Source organism: Paroedura picta, chromosome 1 (genome assembly GCF_049243985.1).
Source record: "Paroedura picta isolate Pp20150507F chromosome 1, Ppicta_v3.0, whole genome shotgun sequence".
NCBI lineage: Eukaryota > Metazoa > Chordata > Lepidosauria > Squamata > Gekkonidae > Paroedura > Paroedura picta.
In genome coordinates, this window is record NC_135369.1 from 28,387,697 (window position 1) to 28,400,520 (window position 12,824).

Here is a 12,824-nt window from a genome sequence, read left to right on the forward strand (position 1 = left end):
GTGGGCAACACTGCTTGGGTTCTCCCCCCAAATCTGAAGTTAAGTTTCTCGTCTGGGTTAAAGTGGGGAGATCCCCCCCCCCCCCAGTATTCACTGCTGATGTGAAGGACTGTGGTCCTCTTTTCCCTGAGCGGAGAGGAAACTTCTTATTCACTGAAGGAACAGGGGACCACAGTCCTTCTTAAAATGTTGGGGGGATCCACATCAAACAAGCAGCTTTTACAGAACCATTTTCTTCAGGAGGAAGAAAAGCTTTTAAAAGGCCAATTTTCTTCAGGAATGTCATCAGGAGAACCCAACCCAGACAGCATCTTCCATGGTACAACTTCATAAAAACCCAAACCAACTAAGAGAGGATTATAAAATTATGTGTGGTGTGGAGAAATTGGATAGCAAATAATTGGGCACCCATTGAAAGTGATGGGGAGCAGATCCAGAACAGACAACACGAGATAGAATCATAGAATCATAGAGTTGGAAGGGGCCATACAGGCCATCTAGTCCAACCCCCTGCTCAACGCAGGATCAGCCCAAAACATCCTAAAGCATCCAAGAAAAGTGTGTATACTTCTTCATGTGACCCATATTTAGGAGCAGGATTTGTTGTGGCTTCAAACTTCCACCAGGGTTGGGGAATCACCCTTTCTGCTTTTAATAGGATGTGGCATGCAATGAGGCTTAAATGACGGTGGGGCTTCTTTTGCAGGCCACTGATCTGCATCCTGCTGACATCAATGGGAAAGCTGATCCCTATGTTGTCATCAAGCTGGGAAAGACAGACATCAAGGACAAAGAGAACTACATCTCCAAGCAGCTGAACCCGGTCTTTGGAAAGTACGGGAACCTTGCTGATGTTTGTGTGGTGGAATAGCACAGAAACCCCAACCAGGGCCTGGATGCACATAGGAGTATAATTTAAATGGCAGCAAATTACCCGTTATGGGAATATACCATGTTGGGTTTTAGTGGCAAGGGTAGGCAGGGATGCCGTTTTTGCTTTTTTTAGCCTCAGATGCTAAAACATTTTGGACCAAACCTGAACCCACAGAGATGGGAGGGGCTGTAGCTCAATGGAAAAGCTTCTGCTTTGCATGCAGAAGATCTCAGGTTCAATCCCCAGTTATAAGGGCCGAGCTATTAGGTGATGTGACCTCAGACCCTCGACAGTCTGCCAGTCTGAGTAGATAATACTGACCCTAATGGACCGACGGCCTGACATGATACAAGGTTGCTTCATGGTTCTTTCTTTCTTTCTTTCTTTCTTTCTTTCTTTCTTTCTTTCTTTCTTTCTTTCTTTCTGTATACTAATACAAATGGAGACAGGCATTCACAAGATATCATTTAAGGAGTTTCAGGGTCAAAAACAGTGCCTTGTGTATTTAGTCTGGAAACAGATTGGAAATCAGTGTAGCTCATATGAAAATGGCTTAATATGATCACTGCACTGAGTCCCTAAAAGGTCTGCGATTACCGTATTTTGGACCAATTAACATTTCCAAATTTTCTTCAAGGGCAGTTCCACATAGCGTGAATCACAGTAGTCAAATCTGGATTGCATGCTTTAATCCATTCCTAGGAACACGTGTTCTCTGAGTTTTTCTGAGTTTCTTAATCCCAGTCTGCTACCAGTATACTTGCTCTCCCTCAGCACATAGAATAGTCAAGTCACAAGTCTGTTCAAGGTCTGTCACAATCTCAATTTTTTTATCTCCTCACATTCAGGTCATTTGATATTGAGGCCACATTTCCTATGGAATCTATGCTGACAGTGGCAATCTATGATTGGGATTTGGTAGGCTCCGATGATCTGATTGGTGAAACAAAGATAGACCTGGAGAATCGATACTACAGCAAGCACAGGGCAACTTGTGGCGTCTCTGGTACCTATTCCATGTAAGAATACCTAACTGTCCTTGACGCATAAAGCTGTATTTGATGGTACTTAGATTGTTGTGCATGTTTGCAGTTGATCTATGGTGGCCATTTTAGTTCTCTGTGACTGAAGGAAGCCAAGATGGCTGCCAGGAATACCTCCCCCAGGACACATGAAAGACCACAGTTCAGTACTTTAAATGTACTTAAATCTACTTTTGGATTTTGTCCATGGCCCATTTGTCATAGCAGATTCATACTTATAATAGCCGTAAACTTTAATGTAGAGTAGGGGGCCTCTTGTGTGAAGTTCACTTCAGAAGACAACAACCTTTGTTGAACTGGTGCTGATGTCCCCATTGAAGTATATGAGATTGAGATGTTCTGGCCTATGAGGACTTGGAAGGAGGTGAATGATGGACTAGTTAAGGGACTATGTAGCCCAGAACTACTCTCTGACTGTCTTATTTATTTTCCCACAGCCATGGTTATAATATTTGGCGAGACCCCCAAAAGCCCACTCAAATCCTGTCCAAGCTGTGTAAAGAAGGCAAACTTGATGGTCCCCACTATGGTCCTGGTGGCAGAGTGAAGGTTGTCAACCGAGTCTTCACTGGCCCCACAGAATTGGAGGATGAAAATGGTAAGTGGGCTTTGGCTCAAAGTGAGTGGCACAACTGAGGCATTTGCTGAGGAACTTCTGTTTTCAAAGTTGAGCAAGAGCTTATTTCTTTTGTTAAATTATGCCCAAACCATCAGATTCACACACAAATATTAACTACAGGCATGTGCAAAAAAAATCCCAACAACCTCGTATTTCTCAAATTCGGGTATATTGAACCCAAAAAATATTGATATTTCCCAATATTCCCATACTGATATTGGGATTCAGAAAATATTGGGGAAAGCTGGATTTTTTCTGCTCCAAGGCATTAAAAAGGAACAAGATCAATTTTAAACGCCTGCCAAACAACTCATCCTGTGAAAAGAACAACCATTCCAAAGGTCCTTTTCACTTCCCTTACTTTGGAGTGGGAAAAATGAAAGTGGGGGTTAGATGGCTGCCAGCCATTTAAACTGAACTGCTAATGGACAGACTCAAGTTAATTTTAAATGACCAGCAGCCATTTCAGCAACCCCTTTTGCTTTCTTCATCTTGGGGGAGGGGGCGACATTTGATTATAGCTGAATATGCCAGAATAAAAGTTGGGAAAAATGACTTTCATTCAGGTCAGCTACACTGGTAGCCGAAACAGATCAAAGAAACTGCATTCAATTTAATTTGTGTTTTTTTCCAGTTTGTGTGAATCGAATGCATGTGCCTACTTAACAACCAGTTGCTGATTAATTTGTCTGTTCAAATATTTACTGATTAGTAGATGTAGGTTTCTTGGAAAAGCCATTCTTTTATGCTGACCCTTCAGTCAAACAGTGTACAAACTATATTTTTATTTATTTGTTTGTATTATATTTATATACCACCCTCCACGAAGGCTCAGGGCGGTTTACAGGGAACAGGAAAAAATTACAGATAACATATGGTAACAGGTGATAATAATAATAACATTATAACAACAATAACTTTAACATGATCACAACAATAACAGGAAAAGATGACACAGAGAGCCTGAACTGAGGTAATTAAATCCAGAAATTTCAATCAACATTCATTCTATTCCATAATGAGGATCAAAGTATTTACAGAGCTGGCAATCAAACGCATTCAGGCTTGGCATAATTTAATGGCAAGAAAAAAACAAGTTATTTAACAAACTTTGAAAAAGGGGATGGGATATTTTAGTCTACCAGTAAGGATGGGGCTTTCATCATTGTGGATACAGGGAATTATTGACAATTAGATAATGCATGACCCTGTAGAGCATGTAAAGAAAGAAACGAGAGCTGGGCAGAAGGTTTTTTTTTTTTTTTAAATACCCATGATTTTAAAAATTTAAACAGAAAAGACAAGAAGATGTAGGGGAATGCACTTCGATATTCTTAAATATAAATTCTTCCACTGATTTTAACACAGAAACTTGCTTGCCATTATACCATGTTCATAACCAGCACTTTGTCATTCCAAAAGTCACATCTGTAACCATGAACTCTGGGCTGAAGCAAGTCTTCTCCTGCTTTGCATAAAGACAATACTAGCTGAGTAGGTATTTCATTTTGCTGTGCTCCTGGAGAGGGACTGTGGCTGATTTTTGGAGCATAAGTTTTGTCTTTGGAAGGTCCCAGTTTATTATTTATTTTATTTATTATATTTATATACCGGTCTCCCTGAAGGCTCACGGCATCGTCACTTAATGGATCTCAGGTGGTAGGTGCTGGGAAAGACCTTTATTTGTCTGAAACTCAGGAGAACACGCTGCTAGTTGGAAGAGACAATACTGCGCTAGCCAGTTTGATTCCATAGAAGGAATTTGTGCTTGCAGGTCAGAAGAAGCAAACAGAAGAGCATCTGGCACTGACAGTGTTGCACCACTGGGAAGAGATCCCCCGTGTGGGCTGCAAGCTTGTGCCGGAGCATGTGGAAACACGCCCCTTGCTCAACCCTGACAAGCCAGGCATTGAACAGGTATCTGGCCAAGTCCAGCCTTCACACCCAAGACTCTTCATGCCATCTTGGCCCTCAGTAGCATGATTCAAATGCTCCCACGTGACATGATGGTAGCCTTTAACCTCGACAGATATGGAAGGGGGTAGCTCTGTTGGTCACCATAGTTAAATGGAACCTCCCACTTCAGGGGCCACACTAGGTGCTGGAGGGCAATGGTGCAGCCTCTTGTCTCCATGATCTAGTTCTGGGTTTGCTGGAAGATTCTACCGTGACTTTGATGGAAATGGGATGCTGCAGTAAATAGATACTTGGCCAGATCCAACAGGGCTCTTCAGAAATGTTTAATCTCTGAAACTTTTTCATTGTTAAGGTGACAAGGATGGTTTGGAGAAGTGTTGAGAACCAAACCATAAGTTTGATATTAAATGGCTCTTTAGACCTTTTTGGCACCAAAAGGGTACTCAAAGAGGTTTGCAGTGTATTTCAGATACATTCATAATTAATAAAAAACATAGAATGCCATTATAAGCACAGAAAAACAGGAATTATTGTCACTATCAAAAGCAGCATTTTAAACAGAACCAACAACACCTAGCTAAAGACCTTCTGGAAGAACATTCTTCCAATGAATGTAGAAGGTCTCCAGAGATGGTGTCAGCTCCAGTGGGAGAGAGCTTCCTTGACTGAGGGGGCCACATGTTGAGTGGCAAAAAGCGGGGAGCCAACATGGAGGACTTCAAGGCACTCAGGAGCCACTAATCAGGTATTTCTACTGTTTCAGGGACGACTGGAGTTATGGGTAGACATGTTCCCCATGGACATGCCAGCACCGGGCCCAGCCATTGACATCGCACCAAGGAAGCCAAAGAAGTAATGCTCTGCTAGGGGGGAGGGAGGACTCCATCTGGAGCTCCAAATGGTTGGGTTTTGCGGGAATCTATGAAAAACATCCAGGAGCACAAAGGAGGGAGGGAAGGACAGGTGGTGTGGGAAGGACCAAAGACAGAGAGGAGGGATAGATGGGGAAAGGCCCTTATCATGGGTATGGGGCTTTTGTAAAAAGGGAAGGCAAAATCCTGTGGGGCTTTTTAGTGGGGGTCAGAAACAACTAAGGGCACATGATGGCGATCTATGTGATGATGTATAATGCAAAGGAAGTAGAGGGAGAACATAACTCAAGGTTACTTGACAAAACGGGCAGCAAATTCAGGACAAGGCAAAAGAAAATCACCCTCCAAGGGCTACTTCATCCATTGTCAGATTTCTACAAAGACCCAACTTCTGTCTGGGAATCTGGTAACCAATGAAGTGGATTTTCACTGAACTTTATGGCTTGGTAAGAATAAAACTCTGTAATTCCATTGGGGTGACAATCATTTGGCAAATGTTCTCATTCACCTGGAGAGGGCAGTTCACTGTATTGGATCCAGGCTAAATTTTCCTCTAACAGAAGGTATTGGGAGAACTTCCAGCAAGTCCTTTTCCTGCTGCATTCCTGAAGCTCTCCTGTTCCTCAGGAGCAGGATTCTTGTGAGATCAGTGGGAAGGGGAGGCAGAGCTATTTGACAGAAGGACCTTGTGTGAGCAGAAAAGCTAGTTTGGATCCAATCCCCTGGATTGACTCAGTTTTCAGACTTTTATGCAGGATAACACCTCACTGCAGTCTTCCCCCCGAATTGAAATATAGGGAGTTTGTACAGGGGAGGATTCTTCTCACTGGTGACTTCAAGCTACCAAATATGTCTGAGAACCAGCTCTGGATGAGAGGGAGGATGGGGTTAGGTCTGCGTAAGTATAGCTCCCGGTTAGTCTCTCTTTGAAATGTCAGTGGAGGAAGGATACATTCAAAGATCTCCTCATCTGAATTTTGGCAGGTAACTGGCTTTGTTTGCACCTGAAAGTGATCCACTTGGGATTCTCCATGCTATCTTTTGTTTTCAAATTCCTGAATTGGATACAATTGTTTACCCTTCTAGTTACTCATGCACAGGTATGCCAGAATCTGCAGAGAAGGTGTCGTGGCATGATGATTTGTATCCAGATGATGAGCTGTGTTTCAGCAGTCCACTGACATGCTTGTGTGTCTAGTGACACACCCCTACGTGCAAACCAATCAAGTTTGTTTTCAAGTATGCTCATCAGTGACCCAGAGGCAGAAAAACATGCAAATCCACTGAAAAAACACAAAGACACAGGAAGCCATGCATGCTTAATTCTGGAATTAATTTGAGAAATTCACATTAATTTGGCATTTGGGAAACATAGAGCACAATAGAAAGCACACTTCCCCGAACAATAAAGGAATGAAACAATGAAAAGGCTCTCTTCCCCACAATGGAGAGCAACTGATAGGGATACTGCTTAAAGGTTGTTCCATGTGTTACAGACTATTTAATATCTTTTTGGTTGTTCTTAAGGGAGTCTGGGAAGTGTACATAGATCTCTCCTCCTCTTGGTCATCACAAGAATACTATAACGCAGGCTAGGCTGAGACAGAGGGTGTGGTCTGAGGGCACCTAGCAAGCTTCATAAGAAAGTAGGGTTTGGCCTCAGCCTCAAAGTTTGCTGAATTTCAAAAGGCAGCGAAAGCTGCAAGGGACCCTACCTGGAGGCAAAGGGTGGGGACAAGCTCTAGGAAACTGAGCCCACACAGCTCTTTTGCATACTGAGCCAGCTTCCAGGCAGCCCTCCTTCCTAATTTTTGAAAGCAGATCTGGGGACTTGCTGTTGAATCTGTCTTCCTGTATATATGGAGGAGACCTTGGAATGCCATCTGCTGAACCAGCAGAAATCCTCTCATGGTATTCCAGTGGGGAAAGCTCTATGTAATGGCTTCATTGGTGGCAAAAATAAAATGCACTTAATGAAGCAGGTGGTGATGAAATGTGTTGCAGCCGACCCTGTAGAGTTTCCAAGGCAAGAGTTGAACAGAGGTGGCTTGCCGTTGGCTTCCTCTGAATAGCAACCTTTGTTTTCCTAGCCAAGTACTAACCAAGACGACCCTGCTTAGCTTTCAAGACCAGGAAATATCAGGATAGTTTGGACCATACAGGTGTGTGATTTTTTCAAAAAATCCTTATGCCACTTCAGGAGGACCCCGATGCTTGGGTTTTGCCCATCCCATTCCTATGTCCATGCGCTGCCTGTAAAGAAAGCATGGCTGTGCCAGAGCAGAGTAGCCCCATTCCAGTGGCTCAGCTATTCGCTGAGGACCCTAAAGGAGAGAGCGAGTGTCCATGTGTACACATTTAATGGGGAACGTTTGCCGGATTTAGGCAGCCCCGCCCACTGTCCCCTCAGGCTCACCCCTTGTCTCCCTTCCTCCCCGCCAGATACGAGCTTAGAGTGATAGTGTGGAACACTGATGAGGTAATCCTGGAGGACGATGATTACTTCACTGGCGAGAAATCCAGTGACATTTTTGTCCGGGGGTATGTACGGCCCACCCAGCCGGCCGGCCGGCTTCTCTGTGTTTGAGCTTCTTGTGGTGGTGTGGCCGCCTGGCTCTGTGCTCTTTGCAGTGGGCGGGCATCTCACGGATGGAGCATCTCCTTTTCCTTGTGGCTGTCAGTAACAGACACTTTGCTTTTCTATTCTGCCCCCTTCTTTTGTTCTGTGTGTTGTTTTGTTGCTGCTGTGTGCCTCTATCCGCGCCATGCCGGCGGCTAGGTATGAGCTGCGGGTAATTATTTGGAACACCGATGAGGTGGTCCTGGAAGATGATGCTTTCATGACGGGAGAGAAGATGTCAGACATCTATGTCAGGGGGTAATTGACAACGGATACCTATTGCACGGCCCCTCCCTGGAGCAGGTCTGGTCTGGTGGGGGAGGAGGATGCACGGGGCAGTTACCCTCAGTTACCCTCAGATCCTTTGCTTGCCCATTACTGTTCACTGCCCATAAGGGCACCTGGTGGAGCAAATCGATAGCTTATGGCAAGTCTTCAACAGCGGCTGCCTTCCATACTGAGTTTAAGGAGATCTGTGGTATTCTTAGGATCATCTATACAGACCTTAGCCTTGTTCACACATTACAGTGATGTACATGCATACATCTGTTTTTAAGAAAGAGCCAACATGGGATCAGGACATGGGCAAATGTGAGATTAAATCACGTTAAACTGTTTGTGCATTGAATGGAGCATAAGATTTACTCAGCACGCATATCAAGCACACTCTGCCTCTGAATTTTATGTGCATTCAGGGTGCCTTGCGAACAGAGCTATTATTTTTGTCATTCGGATGTACTTATTTATTTTTTAAGAAGGAATTCTTTAAAAATACTACAGATATGACCCACCTGGGCAGCCTTGTTTACTCCATCCCAGGACTTGTCAATCTATCCAAGGTGCAATCCATTACAGTTTGGTGCACCTCTCAGATGGTTCAGGTATACACCTGAAAATGTGGAAAGTGACAAGGAAAATGGGTGTTTGGAAAGACGCGTCTCATGTAGGAACATTTGTTAGTTAAGACAGAAGTGGCTGAAGCTCTCTAAGTGGGAACCTGGGTGTGTTGCTACGTAATGTGGAAACTGTTCCTCCCAGCACCCTGGATAAATAAAGGAACCCTGGGTAGCCAGTGTGGTGTTGTGGTTAAAGAAGAGTGGTGGTTCCTCATTTGGAGAGCTGGGTTTGATTCCCCACTCCTATACATGCAATCAGCTGGGTGAATTTGGACCATTCACAGTCCTGTTACAGCTTTTCTCACAGAACAGTTCTCCCAGAGCCCTCTCAGCCCTACCTACCTCCCTGGGTGTCTAGACTCCTCCAGGTAGTGAAAAGTAGGGTATAAAAACCAACTTGTCTTCTACTTCTTCAGTGAGTTGCGCTGATGGCAAAGTCATCAGATTCCCATTGCTGCATACAGATAACTTTTGTAAGGCCAGACATTTGGGTTCATGAGGAGGAAATTCTCCTTTCATTGAGGGAATCCTACTGCAGATGCACATGTGAAGATGTGAAGGTATCAATTTCAGAAGGATAGAAACCTTCAGCGAAAGTAGAAAACTGAGGCACAGCCAAGGGAAGGTAGACTGAAAAACCAGATTCAAAGTAGCCCAGAACCTGAGACCTAAAAACAAGACTAGGAGCCACATATGTATGGCCTGAATCTGGATGGTGTCCAGGCCAAGTGTGAAGTTTTATATCCAGGTCAGGTCAAAAGGAACCAATGAGAACAATTTGTTCCTTCTTCCTCCAGTCTTCAGCCTAAAACAAGAACTATGATGGCTAAACCAGGAACTTTTGGGTCCCAAGTTTCAGCTGATGCAAGTGGAGCTAATAAAGTAATGGAAGAACATTAGTGTGTTGCACATTTAGTTCTCCATGGAAGATCTTTCTGCCTTCAGACACAATTGGAGTGTGTTCTCTACTAGCAGAATCCAGTGCTAGGAGGTGTCTCAGACTAAGAAAGGCAGTCAATAAATATTGTTTGTCACCCAGCAAACTTCTTTTGGAGTCTTCCATCCCTGCATAAGGCTCCAAATTGGTCATTCTGTGGAGGTTCCACTGCTAGAAGACAGTGTTCTGGTCAAGCAGTTCCAACCTCCCCAGTGTGGCACCATGACACCTGTCAAAGGGCTTCCTGTTGCCCTTTCCCTTCTTCCTTCAAGCCAATAGGCTGCCCTATTTTTTCTCTGCTTCAAAGGGAGAGGAGGAACTCTGGTAGAATCCAGGAGGCAAGGAGCAACAGTCCAGAAAGCTGCCTGTAATGCAGGAAGATGCTTGTCTTGCAACCACCCAGTATTTTGTGATTGGATCCATTCTCAAAAATTCCAGAAGTGCCCACAGGCTCAACAAAATTGAGGGCCTATGAGCTAGAGACCTAGGGTGGCTAGCTTCATGATATACTAGAACCAGTCCTGACAATCCAGCTTGAGCTAGCCTGGGATAGGGTTGGTTGGTCACTCATTGGGGCAAAGGTAGCATGGATATCTGACCAGGTAATTGATATGGGTCCAGTTTTCTTCTCCCCGCCGTGAATGAGGAATGCCCTCTCACTGCCTCTCTTGCATGCTGTTGGCATCAGCGTGAAGGATTGGTCTCTCCTTCTGCAAACCCCTTTTCCCCCTTCCCCTGGCACCAGGGGCACGGCTGGGGAATGGTGGCTGTGTGTATCTGTCTGTGTTTCTCTGGAGTCAGCTTGCTTTTCTGCTGCATGTTTTGGAGGGAAGGGCAGTCTAGGCAATAAGTTAGGGCCCTCTGTACTCCAAGCCCCAGCTGGAGCGAGACAGGCATGGCCCTCCATCGAATGCTAAGAGTGATATGATCCATTGGTGGATTTTGGTGGGTTCTCAACAGCTTGTGTTTTCCAGGCCCATGACCACTGTCACAGATGCAGCCTTTCTTCTAAGCCAGTCCCTGATCTGAAAGTGGCATTTGTCACTCTCCAGTCATTTTGTTTGGGGCATTCTGCCTTTGAATCAGATTTTAAATGTCAGTAGAGCTGCATCAGAAACTAAGTTGCTCCTAACTGTTCCTTGAGCAGATGCCAGATTCAGATATACAACTGCAGACAACCACAGTTGCTTTCTGAAGAAGGTTTTCATCCCCACTTCTTCTGGCAACAAGACAACCTTGTACCTTTTGGCTCAGGCTCAGCCCTCCACAACACGAAATCTTCAATGCTGCAGCTGTGGTTATCTCGCTGATGCAGACCAGCTACCACAGTTCACACTCAGGAGAACTGCAAAAACCTGTTAAGAGTGGACTTTTGCAATCCAGTTGGGATCCAGCTTCCCACAGGCAGTTCTTCCTGGGGGGGAAAATGAAATCCTATGGATACAAGTGCCTGCAACCCTGAGATTTACGCCCCTCAGGAAAGACTATATCCATCTGGTACAATAGAAATACAAAGATAGAGTGGGTATCTGCATCCAGCTCTTTTTTTGAGAATCCTGAAATTTGGGACTCCAATAGACCCAAATTGAAAAATACAGGATGGGGGTGGGGGTTGCACACCCATAGGTAAAATTTGAACAGGATTTCTATTCACATGGCCTTGCTTTTCTTGGTCTGTGCACCCTCACCCCCACCCCCCAAAAAAGAGAGAGAAAAAGAGATTCTGCTTCTCGAAATTCCTCATAATTTAGTAGAACATTATCAGAGCAATAGCCCAAGAACAGTCTACTGGGGTAGAGCTGGCGAAACCTCCCCATCCCTCACAAACGCCTCATGTTATTTGGGGTCTCCACCACTCTTCTCTGCCTTACGTGATGAGACCTGATGGAAGACCCCTCCCTTCTAATACCAACCATCCAGATTTGCATGCATTGTCCCATTACCCTTCCCAGCTGCCCCTCCCTCTTCAGTGCCACGGCAGAGCCGGAGCGCATGAGCCTCCCCAGCCACAGCAATATCTGGCCAGCCTTTCCCAGTCTCCTTATCCACGCTCTTCCCTGCCTTTTCCTGCACAGGTGGCTCAAGGGGCAGCAAGAAGACAAGCAGGACACCGACGTCCACTACCACTCCCTGACAGGGGAGGGCAACTTCAACTGGCGCTATATCTTTCCTTTCGACTATCTAGCAGCTGAGGAGAAGATCGTCATCTCTAAGAAAGAGTCTATGTTCTCCTGGGACGAGACCGAGTACAAGATACCGGCCCGACTCACGCTACAGGTGTGGGATGCCGACCACTTTTCTGCTGACGACTTCCTCGGTGCGTAAGGACACGTTGACTGTGGATCACTGCACGTGGGGGTGGGGGTGGGGGTGGGGGAGAGGAGGTGGCTGCCCAAGAGCGGAGTCTCAGCGGGACAGGGACCTCTCTGTGGGAGACCACAAATGCACAGGTTTTAAGACCACAGAGGGAATCACCTGTAGCCTGATTTCCTCAGTTGTTTGGAGTAGAAGAAGAAGGGTTGGTTTTTATATCCCGCTTTTCACTACTCGGAGGAGTCTCAAAGTGGATTACAATGGCCTTTCCTTTCCTCTCCTCACAACAGACACCCTGTGAGGGGGGGGGGGCTGAGAGCTCTGACAGAATTTCTCTGAAGGAACAGCTCTAACAGAACTGTGACTAGCCCAAGGTCACCCAGCTGGCTGCATGTGGAGGAGGCATGATCGGCTCTCCAGATTACAAGCTGTCATTCTTAATCACTACACCACATTGGTTCTTGAGATTCTTTGACTCACCAGTTGCCCATCATGTTTGGAGAAATGTTACATCTTCTGTTCTAGGGCCAAGTCATGGAGTCCTAACAGCATTTGAAAAATGTGCTTTGAAGGGGTTCTGTGAACAAATTGGTGGGCAGTGAAGCAACTGCAATCTCTGCTTTCGCCTGTGTCAAGTATTTCCTTTTGTCTGTCTTGAATCTACTTCCCATCTTGCCCTCACTCTTAGGGCAAGATCTGCTGCTGCTGTGGGGTGTGTGTGTTGGCTTAGAGG

The 12,824-nt window shown here is 45.3% G+C and overlaps 1 protein-coding gene across 13 annotated transcripts in view; it reads left to right on the forward strand.

The window, feature by feature from the left end:
* OTOF (otoferlin) overlaps nucleotides 1-12,824 on the forward strand; it is a 177,553-nt gene that overhangs the window by 157,358 nt on the left and 7,371 nt on the right. For 11 of the 13 annotated variants that reach the window (XM_077331113.1, XM_077331067.1, XM_077331093.1 and 8 more), the window contains 7 exons: nucleotides 707-834; nucleotides 1,723-1,893; nucleotides 2,355-2,515; nucleotides 4,311-4,453; nucleotides 5,217-5,305; nucleotides 7,768-7,866; nucleotides 11,854-12,095. In XM_077331113.1, coding sequence (XP_077187228.1) covers nucleotides 707-834; nucleotides 1,723-1,893; nucleotides 2,355-2,515; nucleotides 4,311-4,453; nucleotides 5,217-5,305; nucleotides 7,768-7,866; nucleotides 11,854-12,095 — 1,033 coding nt within the window. Of the gene's footprint in view, nucleotides 1-706; nucleotides 835-1,722; nucleotides 1,894-2,354; nucleotides 2,516-4,310; nucleotides 4,454-5,216; nucleotides 5,306-7,767; nucleotides 7,867-8,104; nucleotides 8,204-11,853; nucleotides 12,096-12,824 lie in introns of all 13 variants that reach the window. The other 2 variants (XM_077331083.1, XM_077331133.1) reach the window with 2 other exon arrangements.